Source organism: Brachyhypopomus gauderio, chromosome 8, assembly GCF_052324685.1.
Source record: "Brachyhypopomus gauderio isolate BG-103 chromosome 8, BGAUD_0.2, whole genome shotgun sequence".
In the NCBI taxonomy this organism is placed as follows: Eukaryota; Metazoa; Chordata; class Actinopteri; order Gymnotiformes; family Hypopomidae; genus Brachyhypopomus; species Brachyhypopomus gauderio.
In genome coordinates, this window is record NC_135218.1 from 6,370,729 (window position 1) to 6,396,513 (window position 25,785).

The 25,785-nt window shown below is 42.6% G+C and overlaps 1 protein-coding gene across 1 annotated transcript in view; it reads right to left on the bottom strand.

Annotated features, from left to right (window-relative positions):
* LOC143521129 (contactin-3-like) overlaps positions 1–25,785 on the bottom strand; it is a 71,729-nt gene that overhangs the window by 18,021 nt on the left and 27,923 nt on the right. Inside the window, exons 3-5 of the mRNA XM_077013690.1 lie at positions 25,469–25,601; positions 19,534–19,709; positions 10,487–10,582 (exon numbers count right to left, since the gene is read on the bottom strand). Coding sequence (XP_076869805.1) covers positions 10,487–10,582; positions 19,534–19,709; positions 25,469–25,601 — 405 coding nt within the window. The remainder of the gene's footprint in view (positions 1–10,486; positions 10,583–19,533; positions 19,710–25,468; positions 25,602–25,785) is intronic.

The window sequence follows — 25,785 nt, forward strand, 5'->3', positions numbered from 1 at the left end:
TGGGTGTGTATGGACATGTATGTGTGTGTTTGTGTGTGTATGTTTGCATGTTTGGGTGTGTATGGACATGTGTGTGTTTGGGTGCGTATGGATATGTATGTGTGTGTTTGTGTGTGTGGATATGTGTGTGTTTGTGTGTGTGTGTGTTTGAGTGTGTGTGTGTTTGCATGTGTGGATGTGTATGGATATGTATGTGTTTGTATGTGTGTGTGTGTGTGTGTGTGTGTGTGTGTGTGTGTATGGATATGTGTGTGTGTGTATGGATATGTATGTGTGTGTTTGTGCGTGTGTGTGTGTGTGTGTGTGTATGGATATGTATGTGTGTGTTTGTGCGTGTGTGTGTGTGTGTGTATGGATATGTATGTGTGTGTTTGTGTGTGTGTGTGTGTGTGTGTGTGTACGGGTGGGTATGTGGATATGAGGAACCCAAGGAAACATACAGAGGCGCAATTCCCTGACTCGTGAAAACGGAACTGTCTTGTTACTAGGATACGAATGTTGTGAGAGCCGCGACCATCTGATTGGTCACAATATCTCCCGCCACCTAAGCAGGGTGAACATCTTCACTGGTGACCCTGCAAGGAGGTCCAGTGAGGCAGTGTGGACCTGCACTGGTCCAGTGAGGCAGTGTGGACCTGCACTGGTCCAGTGAGGCAGTGTGGACCTGCACTGGTCCAGTGAGGCCGTATATCAGCTGTCACTCACCACTATCCTCTGACTGCTGTAGGCTGACTTTTTCAAATCCAAATTTCTGCTCAAGTGTATGCAAACTGGTGCAGTGCAAGGTTTTGCTCATGTAGTACAATTTAATTCAGATTTGATTCATATGTGCGACTGTCGTATCAAATTGTAGTAAATAGGGTTCACACTTTTGTATTTAAAGACTTAGTGGATAAAAAAAAAAGTGAAAGTGAAAGTTTAACTGATTAAAAACACCCAATTTCACTATAATGCTCTCCTCAAAGTGAAAAACCAGAAAAGCAATTAGTTTGCCCCCAGTAAGAAAGAACTGATTAAGGTGACCGTGTAATCTAGCCTTAATGACAAACAAGCTCAAACTGCTTGGCCAAGCACTCCTCACAAGTCTACAGAGCGTGTCTGGATCGCAGCCCCCAGCTGACTTCTCGCCATCTCTCATGATTAATATCAACACTGCGCACCTTGCTTCCTCCACCTCGGGCCCTGCGGTTAAAGCCTACGGGAGGCACCTGTGCTGCGCCAGCAGTTTTCGGTTCTTCTTTTAAATACGGCGAGTCGCCGGCCGAAGGAGTCAGGCGAGCTGCTCGGCGGTAATCAGCCCGTTTCTATTTCGGGCTTGGTTCTGCGCTCTGTGACATGATGCGTGGAGGTGATGGAGTTTCCACGTGTAAGGCGTGTCCGTCGGCCACGCGCTGTAGCTATCGTCGTGTGGAGCTGAGTTCCCGCCTGGCGCGCCCATTCGCGGCGCGCTGTAACAGCACGCTGTCAATATTGCTCTTGGTGGATTTTAATAACAACACAGCTGCCTGACTCGTCTTGCGTTAATAACATACCTGAAGCGTGTCGCGACAACAGTGCGTATCATCCCAGCTTTCCGCCAGATAAAAGGCTAAAAATAAGAACAACAGAGCTTCATACACTATGTGGCTTTGATTTATGTGTGTACATGTAGTTTATGATGCAACGGCACATCGCTTGGGCAGTAATTTTGGTTTTGTTGTGACAGAAGACTCCAGATACACAGGCATTACTACAACAGTAATAAAGTATCGTTCGACTTGAATCTTCTATGATATTTTTATAGAATAGCCTATCCAAAGTGCTAAGGGTAGCAAGCAGGTGCCAATCAGAATGGTCCAATTTGCATAATGCTAATTCAGGTGTCTCATTATTAACAACATTAGCATTTATAGGCTAAGTAGGCTATTCTTTTAACATATTCTGTATTTATTGCGCTATCCCTTCAGCATTTTTCAATACACTGAGCATAAGTATGGCAGAACTCTTAACTGCTGTACCACTCTGTACCATCTTTCTAAAAGAGAGATAGAGAAAACCCAAGACAGACCCAACCTTACATGCACTCGACGACTTCGCTGGAGGCCTTGTGAATCCCTTTGTACCTCCTTCTCTCCCTCTCCCTTTATATGCAACGGCACAGAGTAATGCTTGCTGCCTGCTCTATCGTGGCCTACAGCCCAGAGAGTGACTCTTCCATCCTCTCAATTCTCAGGGCCGCATGCACGGAGAAGCGATTTTCAGTCTTGGCTACACCTAAAAGCACTTTTCTCCATTAGAAGAACGGAGGGCCGCTACATTAGGTGCTCACACTAAACACGGTAATTGAGGAATACAAAGAGCACGGCAGGGTCATGCAGAGGACTGACTGCTCGGTGTTTGTGTGTGTGTGTGTTTTGGGGGGTGGTGGGGTTCCTGAGTGCTGAGACAGAGGACTTTGAGAGATGCAGGAGGAGACAGGCTCTCAGCTGCCTGCCTGTTGTTAATGGGAATTGACTGTGTGTGACATGTGGATGGAGATTTGGTTCAATCATTGCACTTTTGAGGGGCACACGTCAACATGTGAGCACTACTGAGAGCTCAACTAATGTTTACTGTAACAGATCTTAATCAGACAAATAATAAGTATGAGGTGGGTCTTCTCCAAATCAGGGAAGAAAAGCCAGTTTTCATACATATCTTAATGCGTTTTGGCTATAAGAGCTATTTTAAATAAAACGACAATCAGAGACAGTGAGGGCAATGTTCTGTGGAACCATGCAATATTGCAGTTTAGGGACAATTTGTTGCAAATGACCTGAAAGGCCGGGATAATGTTGCAAAGCTAATACAGTTCCTTATCTTAATTCCAAGCCTAGCTAATAATCAGTTGTTTTTGTAGTTGAGAGTGACTTGTAGTGTATTCCTGCAGGGCTGTGTTCACTCCCACAGGCACTGAGGGATTAGCATGTGTGTGTGCGTGTGTGCGTGTGTGTGTGTGTGTGTGTGTGTGTGTGTGTGTGTGTGTATTCGCAGGCAGCCTCAGGGACATGGCAGTATGTAACTGGTGTCCAGTGGCGAGGGACACGCTGTTTACCCACACCAAGTCAGCATTAAGGTGTTCCTGCACTTCTGCTGTAAGTCATACCGATGTGCACCAGTGTGAGGAGCCATCATCTGTAAGTCATACTGATCTGTATCAGTCAGATGTATCATCATCTGTAAGTCATACTGATCTGTATCAGTCAGATGTATCATCATCTGGAAATGTCTGTGCACCATTTGCTCTTTAGAAATCTGGCACTAGGCTATATAAAAATATGATGCAAAGAAAAAATTACTAAATAGCTTAACAAGTTCTGTGTGCACTCAGAAGACAGTTAGTGCTCCCAGAACCTCTCACCTTCTATCTCACTGTCTGGATTTAGTAGGTTTAATGACTCCCACAGAGTTCAGATGTTTCTATGACAAAAATCTCAAATTGCTCATATTTATTAACACAGAATGACATTTAATTATATCCCCAACACTGTCTGACTGCCATCAGTTCATCAAAGCTAATCCAGATGTTTGATAGACTTGATGCACAGCTAGCGATGTGTATATTTTCCACAAGCACAATAAGTAAATGACTAAATCAGTTTCTATAATGCATAATGTAATTGTTCACTGCCTAACCTAGAATCATGTTGCAAACGCATGTCTCTTTCTGAAGAGCATAATTGACAAGGATAAATCAACTTTTACAGCAGCTGAGTTCAGTTTAAATCCTTTCATGAAATATTTGACAGCAAGCAGTTGCGTAACATTATCTTCGTTATCTCAAACAGGAGAGAACAAAAAAGCTAAAATATAACTTTGGATTTTAAGTTAGTGTAGTAAACATGTAGCTGATGCGGAAGAAACATGTAACATAAAAGGAGAATTCCATCCTCACATTTCAATGCTGGCTAGGCGTTTAAACGCAGAACCTTCCAGCAGACATGCTGCAACACTGCTCCTCCCAGCATCTCTCTCTCTCTCTCTCTCTCTCTCTCTCTCTCTCGTGTTTCACTACCTCTCTCTCCTTCTCTCCCATTCTCTCTTGTCCTCTGTCCCTTGCCAGTAGATCATATACAGCTCAATCAGCATGTGTGTGCACACCCTCAACATGCAGCCGACAGCCTGGGGAATGTCAGAGGCCAGCTGTCTTCTCTACTTCATGGCTCCCCAGACAGCCAGACAGCCTCCCCAGCATCTGGGCTGGGGGTGCCAGGCAAGGGGTTGGGGGGGGTTGGGGGGGGGGGCATGAGACCATCTCTGCTGAGTAGATTGCTGTTCTGGAGCTGGTCGCTGTTATCAACAGACCTCTGCAACTGTGTTCACTCCCTGCTACACCCTCCGCGGTCTGATTGAGGATGGGGGTTGAGGATGGTGGGGGGGGGGGGGGTATGGGGTGTATGCAGGTTGGCATGGTACAAGGGTTGAGTGTTAACATCACTTTTCAAAAGACACTGGTGGTTTGAGGGGTGACAGAGTTTGGAAACAAGTGACTATGCTATATGTTTATGGACGTGTCAGTACTAATTACTGACTGGTTCTTTTCTCTAGGGCATATTACAGTTTATGCTTGGATTTGGAAGTGTGAGTGTATGTGTGTGTAAAACACTTCATGTGTGTCCTTAAAGGGGACAGCTGAACTGCAACAACGCAAGCGAGGCTAATGAGGCTAATGAAGCTAATGTCTCCAGTCAACACAATCTCACGCATCTGTCCCCTGAATCACTGGTGTGCCTCATAACATTATTCTACTTTCTCAATTTTACACCAACATTCACGTGTTACCAGGATTAATTCGGGAATCACCAAGATGAGAACATGGTCTTACACAGGAGAGTTTTTGTGCTGTTCTCACAGAGAGCTGATATGGGTCTGGATCTGGACTTCTGTAAAGCTGCTTCGGGAAAATTTCCAGGTTTCAATCCAAACTTTTTGAAAAAAACATTTATAAAATTTTGGCAAAAATCTTTAAGCATTTTTAAGAATTAAGTGGTCTTTACATCCAGTATGATTATGCAAAGAAACTTTAGATGAAGTTGGCTCCTGTGATTAGGGGCAGCATAAAAACAAGCAAAATGGAGAGATTTATTTTGGTCAGAAGATTTAATATGTAACTATTTATAAAAAAAAACCTTTGGTGTCACAATTTTTTAGCTTTTTTTTTTACATTATTTATTATTTAAAAACCTTGAATGGAAAACCTCCTAATATGTCTATAGAAAAAACAACATAACAGAAAAGAGCTGAAGCACGCATATTCTGACACTGACGTGGCTTGTGTGAGCGGACCCATGTTACTGCTTACAGAATGTCCTGGACAGCGGACTCTTTCTGTGAGTCTTGTTTTATAAGAAGCTAAATAACATCATCAATAAATAACAAATCTATCAGGTTCTATTCAGAGCACCACTTAGACAACAATACAGTAAAGACTTCCAAACATACAAAGAATTGACTACGATCTAGCTCAAAAACCTGATAATTGCACACCCTGCACATGGCATTACAAACAACATATTTTGAAAACTTTTTTTGGAGAAGCCAGCATAAATGTGAGGATGAACATCCAGTATAAAAACTGAAATTTGCCTGTGAATCCTATAATAAAAGAGCAAAGAAAAATGACAGCTATTCACTATAGACCTCTTTTAGTTTTTGCTGTTTTTCCATCTGTTGACAGTGCATGATATCAGACCTTTAAATGACAACTAATAGTTCATAACTTAGCTCCTGTATGCCAGATTCATAAAACGTGATGTTATCCGTGCTAAACCACGCAGTATGTGCAACATGGTCTTTAATTCCAATTCATAAAGTATTATCATAAGGTGATAATTAGCGTACCCATGTCAACTTACTGCTGCGCTTAATTTGTCTGTGCTCAAGGTGAAAGCCAATCAAAACTGACATGTAAATGAATCCATGCATATTAAAGACTTACACCACGAGACAGATGATTGACAAATCCCAGTTTTGAGCCCAGTGTTACGCTGAAAATTGCCAGTTACATAAAAATTTTTATGCATTTGTAATTTTCAACAAGACAGGTTGTTTGAAAGCATGGCTGTGGGGAGCAGATGACTTCAGTATCTCTTCTAAATTATGGCAGAGTAACAAAATTGAACATCTGTTTATAGTTTCTTCATCTGTAACAATTACATTTGCATTTATAACAAAGGTTCGTGGCACTTTGAGAGCATACTGAAGAAAGTCACTTTGTACTTAACATAAGTATTTTAACACCCTGCGACTTTGCAAGTTCTCGCACTTAGAAATCATGGAGGGGTTTGAAATTTCTAGGTCAGGTGCATGTCCACTGTGGGAGAAAAAAATATGGAAACCACTATGTATGATTTTTTTAAATTTATTTTTGTGTTACTACCACAGCGAGTGGAATTAAGACCAAATATTTTTATTTTGGTCTCATCTGACCACAGAACTCCCATGACTGCTCTGGATCATTCAAATGGTCATGGGTGAACTTAAGACGGGCCTGGACGTGAGCTGATTTAAGCAGGGGAACCTTCCGTGTCATGCATGACTTTAAACTATGACATCTTAGTGTATTACCCACAGTAACAGTGGTGCCAGCTCTCTTCAGGTCACTGAGCAGCTCCTCCCGTGTAGTTCTGGGCTGGTTCCTCACTTTTCTTAGGATCACTGCTACACCACGAGGTGAGATCTTACATGGAGCTCCAGTCTGAGGGAGATTCACAGTCATGTTTAGCTTCTTCCATTTTATAATAATTTTTTCACCAAGCTGCTTGGCAATTGTCTCTCACAGTGTACAGGCACCTAAGCTGAACATTTCAGACCCCTCCATGATTTTTAAGTGGGAGAACTTACAAAGTTGCAGGGTGTTCAAATACTTATGTTCCTCACTGTAGGTAATGTGCAGAAATAATACCAGATACTGTTAGAGAAATGATAATCCAATCCAATTAAGCTTCTTATTAGGACACTGAATGTTGGTCAGGCTCAGGTGATATTTTTTTGCAGAGCAGAGTTCTAATATGACAAGTGGTATTGTTTGGAGAGTGGTGTTCTAACATTGTATGCAAATTAAGACAAACAGTAGTAGCACCACATATTACACAAATTGTAAAATATGCCAGCAATCCACATTTATGAACGAGGAAACATGTTACTGTGGAATACTTTGCTGTTAATGTCGATAGTTTTTATGAATATGGCCTCATGTTTTTTTATTACTGATATCATTTATTCATAAATGAATGTTAACCAACACTCTCCCTTTGACTAGTTTAAAGACCCGGTCCTTTATTGTTTTGGAATGGATACATTCTAAAAATGGTAGCTGGTTCCATGAAAATACCATGGCGAATAATCCACTGGGTTCAATATGACGGTGGTCCACCCTTTGCAGCTAAAACAGCTTCAACTCTTCTGGGAAGGCTGTCCACAAGGTTTAGGAGTGTGTTTATGGGGATTTTTGACCATTCTTACAGAAGCCCAATTGTGAAGTCAAATACTGATGTTGGACAAGAAGGCCTGGCTCTCACTCTCCGCTCTAATTCATCCCAAAGGTGTTCTGTCGGGTTGAGGTCAGGACTCTGTGCAGGCCAGTCAAGTTCAACCACACCACACTCTGCCATTCATGTCTTTATGGACCTTGCTTTGTGCAGTCATGTTGGAAGAAGAAGCTCCAAACTGTTCCCACAAAGTTGGGAGCATGGAATTGTTCATGAACATTCAGAGTTCCTTTCACTGGATGTTTGTGTGTGTGTGTATATATATATATATATATATATATATATATATATATATATATATATATATATATATATATATATATATATATATATATATATATATATGCGTGTGTGTGTGTGTGTGTGTGTGAGAGAGAGTGTGTATAGTCGTCACTAGTCACTATATAGTCACTATATATATTTGGCCAGTAGTCACTTTATTAGGTACACCTGTTCAACTGCTCAGTAACATAAATATCTAATACACCATGGCATTGCACATGTTGTAGACATGGTCAAGATGACCTGCTTAATTTCAAACTGAGCATCAGAATGGGGATTTAAGTGACTATGAACATAGCATGGTTGTCTCTGCATCTCTCTGCATAGCATGCATAGCATGGTTGTCTCTGTGGTTTACAGAGAATTATCAGAAGAAATCTAAATACCCAGTGAATTGTAGATCTCTAAGTGAACATGCTCAATTCCAGAGGTCAGAGGAGAATGGCCAGATTGGTTTGAGCTGAAAGAAAGGCAACAGAAACTCAATTACCACTCACTAAAACCGAGGCAAAAGAGCATCTCTGAATTCACAACACGTCGAACCTTGAAGCAGATGGACTCCGGCAGCAGACGACCACGTCTGTGCCACTCCTGTCAGCTAAGAGCAGGCATCTGAGGCCACAATTTGCATGGGCTCACCAAAATTGGACTAAATGTTGCTTGGTCTGATGAGTCTCAGTTTCTGCTGTGACATTCAGATGGTAGGGTCAAAATTTGACATTAACAACATGAAAGCAAGGATCCATCCTACCTGGCATCAACGGGCTAGTGTGATGTTGCGGAAGATCTTTTCTTGGCACACTTTGGGCCTTTTAATACCAAGTGACCATCGTTTAAACACCTGTGTGATGCAGAGGAATGTTTCCATCAAATTTTTTCGATAGATAGATATAGATTTTAATATTCTTTCATGTATTTCATATTAGCCCACTGATTTCAGCGAGGAGTCTGAAGTTACTATCACACGACTGAAGTGCAGCCTGGCCTCTTCAACCAAAAGCACTGCTAATCGAACCACCCAGACTCCTCCCGCAGACATCAGTAAACTCCCCCGACAGAAGGGGGTGCAGCTGGCACGAGCGTGTCCTGGCATGAGCAGGAACGGGCGTGCACCGCATGCTAATTCCTCACCGGCCCCGACCGCAGGTGGCAGCGGACGCTTCTGGACCCTGCGCCGTTCGTCGGTAGCAGCATCTAAATGGCTACACGTGTGACGTACCCGCGAATGGAAAGAGTGTGCAACCAGGGCGTGATTGGGTGATTTCTGGGTCCACTATGCAGAATGATTTGGGCTTGGGAAGATGGATGTGACTTAACCCATTTTGAGGTCAAACAAGAGTGTTTCCAGTATTCCCAAGTAACTCAAGCGATCACAGCGGAGACGGGGAAAAAAGATCCAGGCAGAGCTTGAGAAAGGGAGGATTTCTAAAGAAATGATACAGGCTTTGTTGGAATATAACCTACATGTATCTCCACTCTGCTTCTCACGCACTCATTGTGTTCAATTGAAGTGCCTTATACCAACCACAGTCTCCAGCTCTTTGTGCTGTTTAATTATTTCTGCCAATTATGTGTTGAGAACTGGAATGACGTTTTGTATTCCTCTCTGTGCCACAACTCTCCTGTACATGAGGACAAGAGAGATAATGAAGGTAATGTCTTCATTCAGATGTCCTACCCATGGTTCCTGACCCATCAAGGGAAAAAAAAAAAAACATTGTTTGCTTGCTGTATTTTGAGCTCTTTGTAAATACAATGTCGAGAAAGGTGCCCAGAAAATCCACTAGACATTTTTACTTTAGATGTTGGGGTGGTGGTTGATGTTGTTGGTGCGGCAGCTGTTACCTATCTGCAGAGACCACACCAGAGATTTGAAATTCTTGAATAAAACTGCTGCAAATGCTGTTCAGTAAAGTCTACAAAAGCAGAGCGTCCTGCCAGGTCTCCATGTGCCTTTTCTGCTGCAGGAAAAGCTTTTTTGATGATGAGCATCACTGCCAGTACCATTAATAAGCTGCTAAAACACATGCTGCATGCTGCCGGATTAATTAATATGGGCTATTAAGTTGATATGGAAACGTTAATGAAGACGTCAGCTTGGGAGGTGCAGAGAGATATAGAGGAATGGAGCTAGAAAACACGGATGTGGGTTGTTACAGTAAGACAGGTAGGGGTCGTATTTTTTATTTCTTATTTTTTGTTAATCGTATGACAGTGTAGGAAGACAGCTGCTCAGAAAGCTTCTATGATGTTTACGCTCTACTGAATATAGTGCAGGAAGCTTGCTGTCACTGAGATGGAGATGGACAGGAAGAAGTCTCCGGAGGGACACAGGACATGCCTGCACTTGCTTGGAGATGACTAGAGAGGTTCAAATTGGATTGTATTATCTGTAGCTGAGGCAACACTGTGTTGGGTGGAGACGCTGGGTGACATCACAGCTTTATATTTGTGTAGTTGTCATTAGGATGTGGGAGGAAATAAAAAGTTGGGCCAGGGAAACAGGGAAAGGGTTCACAGCTGTTCCTTTTGATTCTGCGCATAAAATCTGGACTAATTTGATTGAAACTGCAGTTCCCCAATCTCTGAAGATAAAAGTGGGAAAGTCTAAAACATTTTTAACAATGAGACATATAGAAATAAAAACAAGAGAGACAAAAACCATCCCTGAGTAGACAGGAGTTCGAGACACTGACCTCCAGAGTGGGGGGGTGGACCACAGAGAAGCACCACACCCTGCCCCTCCCTCACAAATACTGCACTTCGCCGGTGAGTCTTGAAGTTCTCCAAATCTATGGAAAAAATCACAGTGAAATTCATGAATAATTCACTAGTTTTTGTATATGTGTGTGTGTGTGTGTGAGAGAGTAAGGGGAACGACAGAAACAGAGAGAGAGACAGAGGCAGAGAGAAAACAGACATAAAAAAAGATTAACCTTGACAGTAAGCAAGAAAGAGATAATACATTTTACTGATTGATGCAGTAACCCAAAGCTCATACAAAGCATACACAACATAGAATTAGCAGTCTGTTCTTGTATTTTGAGGCACTGTGGATATTCATAGCCATGTTGGTGCTCTAGCGGAGTTGGGGCTTCGGTGCAGACACTGCGTAAACAGTCTTTAGCCCATTCAGCGGCTGTAACACCACCCATCATGTGTGTTTACGCAGTAGACTCTAACCTCCTGCTGGTGCTGCCTCAGAGTTTGAACATTTGGGTTAAAGTGAGTGGAAGCAGTCAGACTCCCTTTGGCAAGTCCACCCTGTCTTATGGTATCCCGCTGTTTGAGTGCAGTGTGCCTAAATTTGAACGCTCAAACGATGTAATCTGTAAAGGGCTTTGAAAACAAAGATGGATGTGTAGTTGACTCGGATTAAAAAGACACATGATGCCAAAATGCTGGTAGTAACGAAAGGCATGAATCTTTTTTGCATACCCAACACCTTTTTAAAATGTATTATTTCGTCCATTACATTTGTGCATTCCAGCATGCATTACATTTGTGCAAATATTCCACTGATAGATATAATTAAAAGGAACAATTTAAAGGAACCCCTGGATCGGAATTTGCTAATAAGCCCACTATACTGAGTTATGGCATAAATCAAGGCTGAGTTTTGCTATGCTCTCAAAAGATTGCACAATTCTCACAGGGAAGAATGCATTCTTAAAGATACTGCCCCAGGAAAGCACAAAATTTGACTCATTTGACATCAATCTTGTATTTGATTCTGATCCTTTTGAGGAACAAGCCTTAGTCAAGCTACATGAAATGTATGAATCACATCCATTATAGTGGTAAAATGAACAAACAAAGAACTTGATTGAAATGTAGTATAATAATGCTGGAGCATTAGGCCACCTGCCACTGAACACTATAAAGATGCTCCCATTTACACACCTACCTCACACACACAACACAAAAACACAACTAACTAACACAACCTACCTCTCACACACAACACAAAAACACAACTAACACAACCTACCTCACATACACAACACAAAAACACAACTACCTAACAACCTACCTCACACACACAACTAACTAGTGCACTGAGATGATGAGTAGTGTTCTGGGGTGAAGAATGTTATGGACCGGGACTAAATCACGGCTGGTGAGATAGATAGATAGATAGATAGATAGATAGATAGATAGATAGATAGATAGATAGATAGATGGATGAATGGAAACAATAGCTTGCAAAAGAATTGCAAAAGTTGCAAAAGAGCCTCTGGCTTGTGCATGAACAATACTTTCTCAAACATAAAAAATGAAACTCTTTCATATCTATAGTTTTATGGGATTCAGCAGAATGATTAACCAAAGGTGAAATCAATAACAGGCCCCCAGCCGATGAGCAGACGTGCGATCCACTCCGTATCGCCACGGTACTGGCGGGATTATGCCCGGCATAAGTCACACATCAATGGTTTTAATGGCTCCCCTAGTTATCACACTCCCTTTCTGTGTTCTCTTCTGCATGGGCTCGCCAGCACCTGCCACAAAGCCATTCCAAAAATACTTCAAAAGCCAAAATTACCTCTTCCTGTGGAACTAATTTACTTTTTGACAACTGATGGAAAACAATATCAAGCCGAGGCGTCCTGGTTTCCACTCGCGGGACTGCGGGACGCTGAACTTTGGAGGCCGATAAATTGTGGAGTTAGTTAACCTATAGCTGGGTCTATAGCTGGGTGCCCTGTGGTGTCTCAGGGGGGGTTTGTACAGAAGGTGCTGCCTTCCAGAATCCATCACTTGATGAGGCAAGAAGCAGTTAAAAGTAGAAATCAATGGTACAGTTATGAAATTAAATGGACAGAGAGCAAGCACAGAAACGCGTTTCGTGGTGAGGCCACTTTAGTCCCAGCACAGGTGTTGTGCAGCCAAAGCAAAGGTGCATTGTTTGTTTAGCTCCTCACCCTTTCACTTAGGGGAAATAATTTTTGGTGTGTGTAGATGTGTCAAATGGCGTCCTGTTTGCAAATCATGGCTCAGCGCTGAAAACATCAGTGTCATTAAAGCCTTTGATATTGATGGGGCCTGTTCCTGGTTTCCAAGCAGAAAATAAAAGAAACAGACATCAAAGTTTCAGAAGTCTTACTTAATTTTAGCGGTTCAAGAGCATCCACTAAAAGGCAGCTCTGTGTCCTTCACTGTCATTATCTAAATCACAGTAATAATTATTTTAAGTATCAAACGTCCCTGTTCACTGTCAGCACCTGAAGCACATTATGTAATGCTAGGACAAAAGTCATAGAGCTACTGAAATACTAAGAACATATAATGTCCCCATCAGAAGAATTAGCCCTCATTAAACTCCCCTCCAATATGCCTGGCTCGGTGAAGTCACCTGGAGCAGTGGAGCATAGATGAAGGGGTTCTGTGCAAGTGAAATCGATGCTAAGTCCCCCTTGCTCTACCCATCATCCTCCTCCCTTGATGCAGACTCCTGATTGGTTATGCTCCAGGGCCAGATTTAAATACGGAACTACAGAGGTCATTGATTTATGAAGAGTGCTATAAGGTCAGCTAATATATGTCATGTTGGCCACAGGAAAAGTCTATTAAGTTGCCTTACCTTAATTATTACGTAAAACGTAAATCTCTCTCTTAAACCCTGGGAGCCACTTTGATTTAACAGCAAATTGTTGCACAGGCTGCATATTTAAATAAATTTCTTACTCTTTTTCAAAGCTTAATAAAGGATTTTGTAGCCATGGTCCATCCAACTCTGCAATAAGCAGTGTGCATTTAAATTTGTTAGAGCAGACCTCAATATTAGCCAGCTATTGTTGAACATGCATCATGATTTTAAAGAGGGATGTGTCAAATAAAAGCCATGTCTGCGGAAACCTGGACAGTACGGAGAGAGACAAAAACAAGACAGCAGTGAGTTACACGAACTTCTAAGTACATAAAACTTTCACTCAAGTATATTTAACAAAAAACCTCATTTGTACTCAATTACATGCTGTTATGCTTGTTTAACCCTTCGACATGCAAGTTCTTATTTTCTCAAACGCTCCCTGCACCCCGGGGTTTCCAGAAGCTGCTCGTGCTTGTCTGATGTATTTCACTCCTCACGCATGTCTGCAGAGTATCTGCAATGTACTGCCTAATCAGCAGGTAATAACAGGGAGTAAGAGCTGGCTGCTTTGCTGAGTGAAGTTTAAAGCGTGACACTGTTCTTCATAATGAGGACTTTTAGATTAAAACAGTGATGGGTTTCTTTGTCCAGACTTCCTCTTAACAATGTTGTCGGCACTAAATATACCCAGCCTAATGCTGACTGTGTGTAATAAGCAAAGAGCTTAATTAACAAGTGACTAGACAGACTGATTGTTGAAGCTTCTGTAGCATAGAGAGAGAGAGAGAGAGGGAGAGAGAGAGAGAGAGAGAGAGAGAGAGAGAGAGAGAGAGAGAGAGCCAACAGTTATGTCATCATTGGAGGATACATTGAAAATTGTTCCAAAATCACATAAAGTCATGATATGGGGATCTAGTTTCCCATGTTTGCATGGGTATCGGTCGGAAGGCCTACTGTGCTGACAAAATTAGTCAGTGTTTCTATTTCTTCCCTGCTGTTTTAAATGCAGTCAGCTCTGAAAGTGCAGCGTTGGGTATGCTCCCATGTAAGTAGAGTAACAAGTAGAGAAACCCTCTGCAAATAGCTGCAGAAATCTTAAAAAAAAAACAGTTAAGAAAAACCTCCAGGCGGATGACGTTATGCAAGCTGTAAGTCATAGGTACCAATTTTAGAAGGCATAGGTAAGAAACCTTGAATTGGACTTCTCACTATCTCTGACCACTGCAGTCTGCTGACTGAAGATTTAGAGCTACAAGGTTTTAAATGCATTGCATCAGAAACCTGTTGAAATCACACTTATTTGGTGATTCTCTAATGAGGACTCTCAAATGGATAAGGGTGGAAGATATATCAACCTCCTGTGCACAAACGAGGAGGTTTTACTAAGCTAATTCTTGTCTCTCACTATTTCTATACAGTCTAGAAAGGACCTTCATTAAAACATAAAGAGAATTATATTAAATATTTCCATATTAAACTAACCCTAACCCTAATCCTAGTGTGATTAGATCAGGCAAATCGGAGAAAAGAATTGTAATAAAATGTGTATAATGTGTGGTTTTGATTCACTCAGCTGATGGTAAGTGAGTCATGCTTTATATAATATGACCATCATAACTGACAAGTGGCTAGGAACGATTTAATAGTGCATAAAAATACAGCAAAAGATTCTCGGTACAGCCACCTGTAGCGGAAACTTTGGCGTGTTTTTCTTTGTGGCTTATTTCCAATCAATACCACATTCACTTTTAGTTTTGGATTTTTCTTCAGAAAACCCGACCGGTTTGTTTGAGCAAGCTCGAGCCCGGCAACCCCACGCCAGCCCGACAACCGCACGCCAGCCCAGCAACCCGCACGCAAGCCTGGCACTCGTGTGTGAGATCGCTGGCCTATTGGGTCCAATCTGGGCGAGGACAGCCTGGCAACAAAGGCCTGGAGTGGCACTTTCATGTGTGGCGCAGGACAGGATGTTAGATAAAAGCCTCACAGAAGTCAGAAAATTGAGAGCCCATGAGAACAAAGTGGACAAACGCATTCAACATCTAAGGTATTGAATTAATTCCCCCATACACCCCCCACCCCACCTCCCTAACCCACCCCCCCCCCCAAAAAAAAAAGAACAATCTTTTTGGGAGGATATTTTGGAGGGAGATGAAAAGGGTGTTGTGATTTGAGGGTTTGTGAGAGGACGCACGTGGTCGATTCTAGCAGGACAGCCGCGGGGCTCGCCATCGCCGTCGGGGGGGAGGAGTTTACCAGCCCGGCGATACAATCGCATCAAGGTGTGTTACAAAAACGGAGCCGGCTTTTCTTCCCTGTGCCCCAAAAAAAGGAGCAAAGGGAGCATTGTTGGGCAAAGCGCTCTGAGAGCTGTCCTCAGTGGGGAACAGGAGCAAAGCGCACAGCTGAAGCCTTTCAGCTACCGAGGGAGAGAGATCGGAAGAGCAGGGAAAAAAGGCGCCGCCACTCTTTCTGTTTTTCCTTTCTGTAGACCCATATGCACTACAAGGATACCATTTTAGTTGTCAGAATACTAAGAGCTGCTAGCAGGCTGGAGATTATAACAAAATAATATACAAGTGCAACACGCCAGGATTTTATTTTGTTATATTTATTTATTTTGCATTACGAATAAAGCTAGTTGTGCTATGATCGTGAGGCAAAACGATCCTTTTAGCAGTAAAATTGCATGCTTTATGCTGCTCTTTGGATCGTTATGAATCCCAACACAAAACAGATGCATTGTTTTTCCATTTCTTTCTGACTAGCTTGGCTGAGGCTTCTTCAGTTAACCATTTTCCCTGATCTTACCCAACACCACTCTTAAATGCACACTGCCTCGGCCGCCCCAACATTCTTTGTCTTGACTCACAGCCCCACGCAGCCGCACACGGCCTCCATCACTCACTGGACTGCACTCCCAACGTAAATTCGTGCCAAAAACTGACACACTGACCATCTCACTGCAACACATCTAAGGTTGTAAAAACTCCAGAAGCATCAGGACTTACGGTAATCTAAATTAACCTGAGCAACGTGACCTGCTACCATTAGCGATCGTTAAATACTGGAACAACTTATCGCTGTTCAAGCAAAGCCATCATCTCTCCATAAAGACCCGCGATTCAGGCTGAGCAACCACCAGACGTGGTAGGTCACCTGTGCTAGGCAGAGGAGGGAGTTCGTGTTTTCATAGAACCGGTTCAGTTTAGAGGAAATGCCATCCGTCTGGATGAACTGGCACAATGATAAATTTGTTTTATAAGACGGCAGTTTTAAAACAACAAAATGCAATGTGATTTTCCACTGTAAACTCAGGAAGTACACCCAGCACCAGGATTCCTCTTTTGTCTACCTGTAATCTAATCCTATGAAACTTTCAGATTCATGCTATGCATTGTAAATGCATAAACAGCAGGAATCTAATTGTAAGTCCAAGTCCATATGTACATATAGGGGGTTTAGGTGGTACTGGCAACCGACATCTCTGCATGGTTCAGAGGTGCACTTGCGAATGACATGGCTGTGCATGCATGTTTGATGGCTCACGAGACGGTGGGCTCTCGCCCTTCACTCTTTTGCTTTGCGCGGGCGTAGGGACCCCCACGGCGTGAAAGGAGCCCGCTTCAACTGCTGCGTCTCTGGGACACTCCACTTGACTCACTTCACTCCTGTTGGCATCACATCTGACGTTTCTCTTTTCTTTTTATGACTTTACACTTCTGCGGCATTGGTGTGTGATTACGGCCTTCTCGCGTGTGTAACCTTGATGTCACCTTCACACCGTGTATGGCCCCCGGCCGAAAGAAAACGTATGTGAATGTACAACGATGGCAGCTGAACCTCGATTGACACGACTTATTACTATATTAACACTATTAGCCTGATTAAAAACACTGCCGTTCAAAAGTGGTCCTTGAATCTGTATCATGTTATGAATTTTTTATTGCTGTTTGGCCATTAGAGATGATGATAAAACTGATTAGGCTTATAAACCACTGATTTCTCAGACCAGAAAAGTCATGATGAATGGAGCAAATAATTTAGTCATGACTTGCATATTTCAAGGATGTAATAGAGGTGGGGATGCATAAAAGAATCTAGTAAAACCAGAAGACAAAAGATAAGATGAGGAGTTCATGATGAGGAAATCATTTTTATGACAATTAAAAGTCTATCGAGCTCTTTATAATCTTTAATGTGTAAAAAAAGATTGTTCCAAACTACAATATCTATAAATACTTTTGAAAACTTTCTGGCTTTTAACTAGTAATGCAAATAAAACAAATCTGAACTGGAAAGCTGAACCCAGGGAAATATAATAATTCAAATGGAGGTTCACAGAAGATAATGACAAATATGAAACACGATTACAGCACTGTGTGTGGTTCTCTCTCTATCAGTGGCACTTTAATTAAAACACCTCGCTGAACCCCAGAACTCAATTACCACATTCAGACACAGTGTGTTCTGCCGATGACAATTCTTCTCATTTCCTATGCAAGCCGTTCAATATCTGTGCAATCAGACCAGCCCTACTGAGTGGAATGAAAGGGGCAGGGGCCGGGTGAGAGGGGGAGGTTCGTGGTATGGGGGTTGGAGGGAGGGGGGTTGGGGAGTGGGGGCGCGGGGGGGGGGGGGGCAGCAGACTGTAAGAAGGCCAGCAGAAACATCTCTCTGATTATAACCCTTTCTGCTGCTGTTTCTACAGCCATAAGGGTAAACGCTATTAGAATAATCAAGTCTAATTGCACATCAAAGAAAGCTTTCAATAAATGCCTTTGACAACATTTTACACTGAGCCACTCAAAATATAAAAATGAATAAGTGAACTGACCATTAAAAGCTGTGTTTTAATGAGTATGTTGGAGGAAAGAAAAGTCTGTGAATTCCGTTTGCGAATTCTTAAACAGCTTTAAGGGTTTTTTTGTCAGCAACCTGCATGAAAACGGCTAGTCAACCAGTTAGCGCTAGCACAGCGCATGACCTAAGGATCGACTCCGCCCTTCAGAATTTATTTACATCATGTACCGTGAGTGGCTGAGATCCCACGCCTCCCGCCTCTTGGCCACACTGCCCTGCGCTAGCCAGCGAATCAGAAAATCTCCCATCTCATAACATCAGCGGCACTTTAAATGATTCTCTTGAACCTGCACTGCTCCATCACGCTGCAGAGTTAATTAAGCAATAGCACGGGTAATAAAGAAGACGGATGGCAGGCGGGCGGAGTCATGTGCTCCCTTCTCACCATGACAGCCTGAGCCTGTGTAAGGTCAGGAGTCTGGGCGATTGATGGATCTGTCAGCCAATCATCTTCGTGTGACAGTGAACTCCCCGACAACCTCCCACCACCTCCCTGCTGCCCCACGCCACCATGAAGAACATGAAGAACATGAGGAACATGACGTTTCCTGCTCCCAGGCGCCATCATCTACAGCCCAACAGGGGAAGACATGACTAAATGCTCTTGCTGTGTATATAGGGATTCAAAACTCAACCAGGGAGGACCACCTGTCTTCTGTTGTTGATGCTGTCAGGTGAGATGGGTTGGTTGAGAGCACAAAGGGTGCCACCCCCTAATGGGCGGGAGAGGGTGGAAGAGGAGGATTATGGGTGATCAGTTAGAAGCTGCCAAGGCCATTTGACTTCATTTTCTTTGGCCTTTTACTATGCCAGAGATTCTGAAGCACTGAAGTTCACGTCTTGTCATATATTAGGATGGAGACACTGAAAGCAGATGGCGGTGACAATGGGAAAACAATGCTGCTGTCATATTTGAAGCTTAGCTTTCTTTTGTGGGGGGCTTTTTATCAGAGTCTATTTGTATCTGAGCAGGGGTTTGACTCCACTATAAAGAGAAAAGAGAGCCTAGGAGATAGATAGATAGAAACTGAGAGAGAGAGAGAGAGAGAGAAACACAGAGAGGATGACAGCCTTTGTGGGCTTTTCCAGTGTATCCATTTTGACGGCTTTATCAGCACAGTCGCGTTCCCATCACCGCGTCTGCTATGTCACAACTGCTCTGACCCTGACCTCCCCTTACGCCTACAGCCAACCTGCACTACTCCTGGAGCCCCACACCCACCCCCCCCCCCCCCCCCCGACCAGCTGATCCACATCATGATAGAGGGAGAAACACTAGGTCCTTACATGCGAAGGTTAGGCTAGCCTCGCGGCTGACGACAGTCCCAAAGGCGTTGGAGACGAGGCATTGGTAGGTCCCGGCGTTCTGGTCTTTGTCCAGCCGGCTGATGCGGAGGTTGCCCCCAGAGAGGCTGTAGTGCGAACCGGGCTTAGGCTCCAGAATAGTGCTGTTGAGTTTCCACCTAAGAGAGCACAAGAAAGAGTTCTCATCTGAGATATGGAGACCTGTGGCCTTTTGAACCAATCGCATTACCATGTTGTATTTTGTATGCAGTAGGAGAGGTAGAAGGGCTAGTCAAAAACGTCTGATAGAGCTAGTAGCAAAACATAGGACAGGAGAGAACATCCCCACATAACATAACCCATCCCCACTTCTTCATCATCAGAGTCACATTAGCATTCCAGGCATCACATTGAACTGGTAAAACATTTCTTTAGTAATCAGTTAATGTGAACATGACCTATATTTACCTCATTTAAATACAGAAAATATATGTCATCAATGAAGTAATAAAACCTTCAATCATATATATATATATATATATATATATATATATATATATATATATATATATATATATACACACACACAGACAAACACACACATGTATACATAATATCATCAATATATTTATATTTTTATATTTTTTGTTTTGGTTTTGTTTTTCTTACAGGCTGAATTGCTTCCTGGGGGAATATAAGCCCGGTGTTTAGATGCCTGATATTGCTCAAGCATCCGGCAAACATGCCATGTCCCCCCCCAAAAAAACAAAAAAAGACAAAAAACAAAAAAGAAACTTATGACCATCCATCTTGTTCAACAGCCAGTCAAATAGCATCAACGTGAAGCTTAATCATGGCTGAGGAACAATTAAAGCTAATAGTCACAGTGAGTATTCAGGAGGCATGAGTTCTACAGAGAGCAAGGCGATCGTTGCAGGAATTCACCATGATCAGTGAAGGATGTAATTCATTTTTGATGGCAGCTGATTTTCCAGCCTTTCCCCATACAGTCTTATTAGAGCAAACATGGCCCAGAAATCAATATCACTAAATTCCAGGGTGCCGACGCTAGAGCCATAACTCATCATTCATGTATAAAGCTTCTGTTTCGAAATACCTCTTTTTATCTTCTGTACCCAATTGACACAGAAGGTTAACAAAGAACTGACTGATATATAATGATAAATGAATACTGACATGTTGAAATTATGATGCTGTGCTTGAATGTACTGTTTTAACATATATTTTAAAAAATGTGTTTGTTAGTTTATACGCTCTTAGTCCTTCACATATTATATACATCAAGTAAACTCTGTTTCCTTTTTGACTGTTTCACATTTACCTAAACAAAAACAGTATCTGACTAATGCCTATGTTGAATCATTTGCACATGCAAAGATACGATCCATGTATTGGCACATGCTGAGTACTGGAGTCTAACACACTGAAGTTTCTTTCTGGAAGCTAATTAAGCTTAGTCCTAGATTTTTAACAAAGAATCACAATTCAGTGCATAATCTGATTCAAGACTAGGTTTACTCTGAAGCTATTCATGCCTGTTTCTACCAGTGTATCTCTGGAGCCTTATTAAAATCAAACACTACTGTATCAAAGTAATCTTTGTACTGCCAATGCTAAGATTTGATAGGTTTCTTCCAAATGTAAGGTTGTAAATATAACACATATTCTGATATTAACTGATAAAAATGCATGCCTGCCATCCAGGCAGTAGGATACTTACACAATACATGTGTCACCAAGAGAAATGTCCCTGCTCAAATAACCCGCTCTTGGTTCCTGCCTTTCATATTTCTTGTTTTCATTAAAAGCAAGAGATTATATGTGGATATTTATGGCATGTCTTGATTAGGTGGTTAGACGGTTCTCCAGTTTTCTGCTAAATCATCTCTATCATGTCTGCCTTTCTGAGGTAAATTGTAAAAAGCTGGTCACTTTGAGCACTCTAGGACACTCAGTGAAGTGAACTGTTCAGATCACACATAATAAGAAAGACCATTTTACAAAACAGTTTGTGGCCCTCCAAAGTTACCTCTTTGATTACCGATTACAGAAACACTTGACTGAAGTAACACACATAGACAAACTAGTCCTTTAAACATTTGATGGAAATACTATGGCTTATGGAAAGACTATGGGAAGACTATAAATATAAATAGATGTAACCAGAATTAGGTGATAACTAAGTGACAACACATAGTAATCACACCACTGAGATTTCAGGGGTTTGGTTACTGTTCTGGTTGTATGAAACCATAACTATGCACTTATAGTTATCCATGTTGTCTGTGTTACTCCATATGCCCATTCATTATGCTCTGTCCTGCTGTAACACATGGTTATGAAACACTGTGGCTATGAAAGTGTAGGAGTGGTTCCATTACTACAATGAACTGTAACTGTTGAAAGTGATGTCTGATGTGGGAGAGCTCTCTTCCTTGGTGGTTCAGTTTCAACTACAACCTAACAAACCGATCTCACTTATAAAGTTCTTTGGGGAATCAGAATACTAGAGTGAACTGTGTTAAGGATAAAGCTGAATGCAGCTGGGTTACGTTTCTCCAGGAGAAGTGTGAGCAATGCAAGCCTAGGGGAACTGAGTCAAGCTCCTGATACTAGCACAGGCTCTCAAAGTACCAGCGTGCCCTGCAACGCAATGCATGGGTCAGTTTTGTTCCCATCATTCACTACCCTTGTTTTCTCTTATCGGACAACCACCAACTCTCCATGGTGTGTTAATGCATTGGGGAAATATGCATTTTGTAAAAATGTAAAAATGAGCAGAGCAAAGGTTTGTGAGCTGGACAGTGACATACAAACCTCAACCTCAAAGAGTTTGTGCGAGATTTTGCAGCACAACCGCCTACAGTGCTGGAACGGCTGGCCCCTGATTGGACTTCAAAAGACTAGCCGCAAGCCACAAGCCAAGCCAGTTGGTCAACAGTTGGGGTGAAGAGGATTTTTAAAAGGCTGTCTGTGGTTGGGAGTAGTCAGTGGAAATTCAGCTTCTAAGACCCCGGGAGTGGAATATGGTACTGAGTCCAACAGCATCAGAGGGCTGGCCGGATGTAGCAGGGAGCTAGATACACAATGTGTACTTGTGAATCTAAATCCAATCCCTGTAAATACACATCTGACTGCCTGGTCCTCAACACACGCTCTTTTCCCAGATAGCAAAAAATTCAATATATGTGACTTTTTTCCCTCTTTTGCCTCCTACATTTTTTATGACACGTTTTCAAATTCACTCCCTGCACAATTTTCACTCAGTGCGTTTTGTATTAGCAACAATTCATCACTAGAGATGCATTGTCAGACAGGGCAACAACGATGCCAGGACAGAGTTTTTGGTTTGATTTAATCGGAGAAGAGGAGAGGAGAGAAGAGAAGAGAACCTCTTTCAATTACTGTAATATCAGTTAGACACCACTTTTTACTATGATGTATCTTATATTCATTCGTTTACGAATACCCAGCATCTTTTTTCCTAATTTCTTTAAATAAGATTCGTGTGGTGATGTAAAGACTGTTGCAGATGGGATTCTAAGAAACTCAGAATAGTGGGAGGAGATGCCCAGCTCCCTGAGAGGAGTCTGTAATTTACACCATGTTGTTAAACTCCAATTACACGGCGTTCCCTGCCTTCTCCTACGGAGATGGAGTTTTTCATTACGTCTTGGAAAGATGGCAGTTTGCATTTCAGTTGCCTGCACATGTTTGGAAATAATCAGACATGTCGAGATCTTACTTAAGTGTTTGTCATCCACAGCTGTAATGGAGATGTAAAATAAGCCTGATGTGGCCACATGTTGGGTACGAGGTGTTTAAAAGAACCAGGATTTTGTGTCATAAAACACAAATGAGAATGTTTAGCCATTATTAGGTTCAGTGAAGAAACTAGTTAGGCTGTCGTTAAATGAGAGCAAAAGTGCAAAAGCGAGATTACTTTTTAACACACACACACACGCACGCACGCACACACACAAACACACACACACGCACGCACGCACACACACACACACACACACACACACACACACGCGCACACACACAAACACACACGCACGCACGCACGCACACACGCACGCACACACAAACACACACGCACGCACACACACACACACACGCACACACACACACAAACACACACGCACGCACGCACACACACACACACGCACGCACACACACACACACAAACACACACGCACGCACGCACACACACACACACACACACACACACACACACACACACACACACACACACACACACACACACACACAGTAGCATCACCAGAATTATCATACAATCTTTTATTTTGTGAAACAGGCAAAAAGCAAAACAAAACAAAAAAATCTTCTAGATATTCAGCCAGAAACTTGGCAGCCAAACCTAAAAACCCAGAAGTTCTGAACTCAAAACAGTAACACAGAAATATTCCAGTCCCCATGTGAATAAGATGTGGAGCCAACGCGAGTGTCAAGATGTTGACTGGTTGGGAAGGATAAATTGTTATCATGGAAACATGCTACAATGATCACTCTGTGAATGGGTTTGAAGGATGTTGGACCGAACATGATCGAAACTAGCATGAGATGGAGCTGGATCACGTCATTTACTCAGCACCTGCTTCACGTGACCACGTTCAGACAGACATCATGCAGCTTTACCAAGACATCTGTCTTCAGGAACACGAGATGCTTCATCTTAAACCCTCTGGGTAACACATTCCTACCTCCAACCTCTCAAATACGGAGATTCACCTGCCGTCTATATTCAAAAGCTACAAAACTGAGGTTCGATAGTCCTCTGGGCTCGTCTGTGATCTTTCAAACTGAGCGCAGATTCCGTGTTCTCAGGACGGAGGACAGGTTCGAGTCTCCGGCTAAAATAGCTTATGGCACAATAATGAGTGCGACGGGCGTAGCACAGCTGCTATCAGTTTAATGGCTTTTGAATGTGACGGACATTGCAGCAGCCTGCAGGAAGGCATTCACCGCAAAGCCAGATGATTCAGCCAAGCTGACAGGAAGCAGGAAGCAGCTTATTAGCTCATCCATTAGGCCACCTCCATCCTGGGGGAGAGAATGGACCGGCCGGGCCAAAGAGCCCCTCAGCTGCTGCGGCGAGAAGAACTCTGACTGATCCATACCTGGCACTCGGCTCGGGGAGAACACACTTGGCTATTGATAAACTAATGAAGCATGTGGTCAAGAAACAGGTTTCTATCGAAGCTGCAGGTTTGCGAAGTTCTGCAAAATGGAGCGTACACAAGTCGGTTCTCGCATGGCCTGTTTGATAGAACGGTGGTAGAGAAGTCTGGAGCATTCGAGCGTTCTGCACTTTCTTATTTATCTGATTTGCTTCTTTTCATTTCTAAAATTAGAGCATTTGGTCCTACAAGCCAAATGTATTTGTGTGTAATGCGGTGGTGTAATTAAAAAGTGATTTTATTTGTTAGACATGTTCTTTCTGCGGATCATGGGGAACAGCAGTAAGGGCCCTGACTTCATTTTTGCTAAATTAATAGTCTTAACAAATAATGAAAATATGAACTTTTAAGCTCCTTCCCAAGGAGCTCTTGATTGCATTTGAAACTGCAGAACTGCTGAAAGCAAAACTGTAAACTTCCAACCTAATAATTGATTAACGTAGTAATGAATGTGTGTATGTGTGTGCGCGCGCTTGTGTGTGTGTGCATGTGCGTGTTTGTATATACATACATAATTCCAGGTAGTAAGAGATGTAGAGATAGTCATAATTGTAGTGAACTATACAAGGTTTCCAGAGGAGGAAACACACACACACATATATTGTATATACAAAGCTGAACAAATATAAAGATTACAATACGAATGCAGTGGATGGGTTTGCTGCTGTGATAGTGAAGGCTGTCCTGGGTCACGGTGGTGTATGTCTCACCTATATGAAGGTGGAGGTTGTCCTTGGGCCTCACAGCTGAACACCACCTCTCTGCCCTTCTCCATGGAGTCCACCGGAAACACGATGCTCCCTGGCTGTTTGGTGAAGACGGGCCCTTGCAGCACACTGTCCGCTGTCCGGGGCGAGCGAGAGAAAAAAGAGAGAGACGAGCAGTGAATTCCTCTTAGACACAGACAGCCGACCTGTTTGCAAAACAAGCTATTAGTAATTGGCTTTGAGCAGACCAACACTAGTAAACCATTAGAGGGAGGAAACCGCAAGGAGACAAAACATATCAATTAATTCCTCTCGCCACT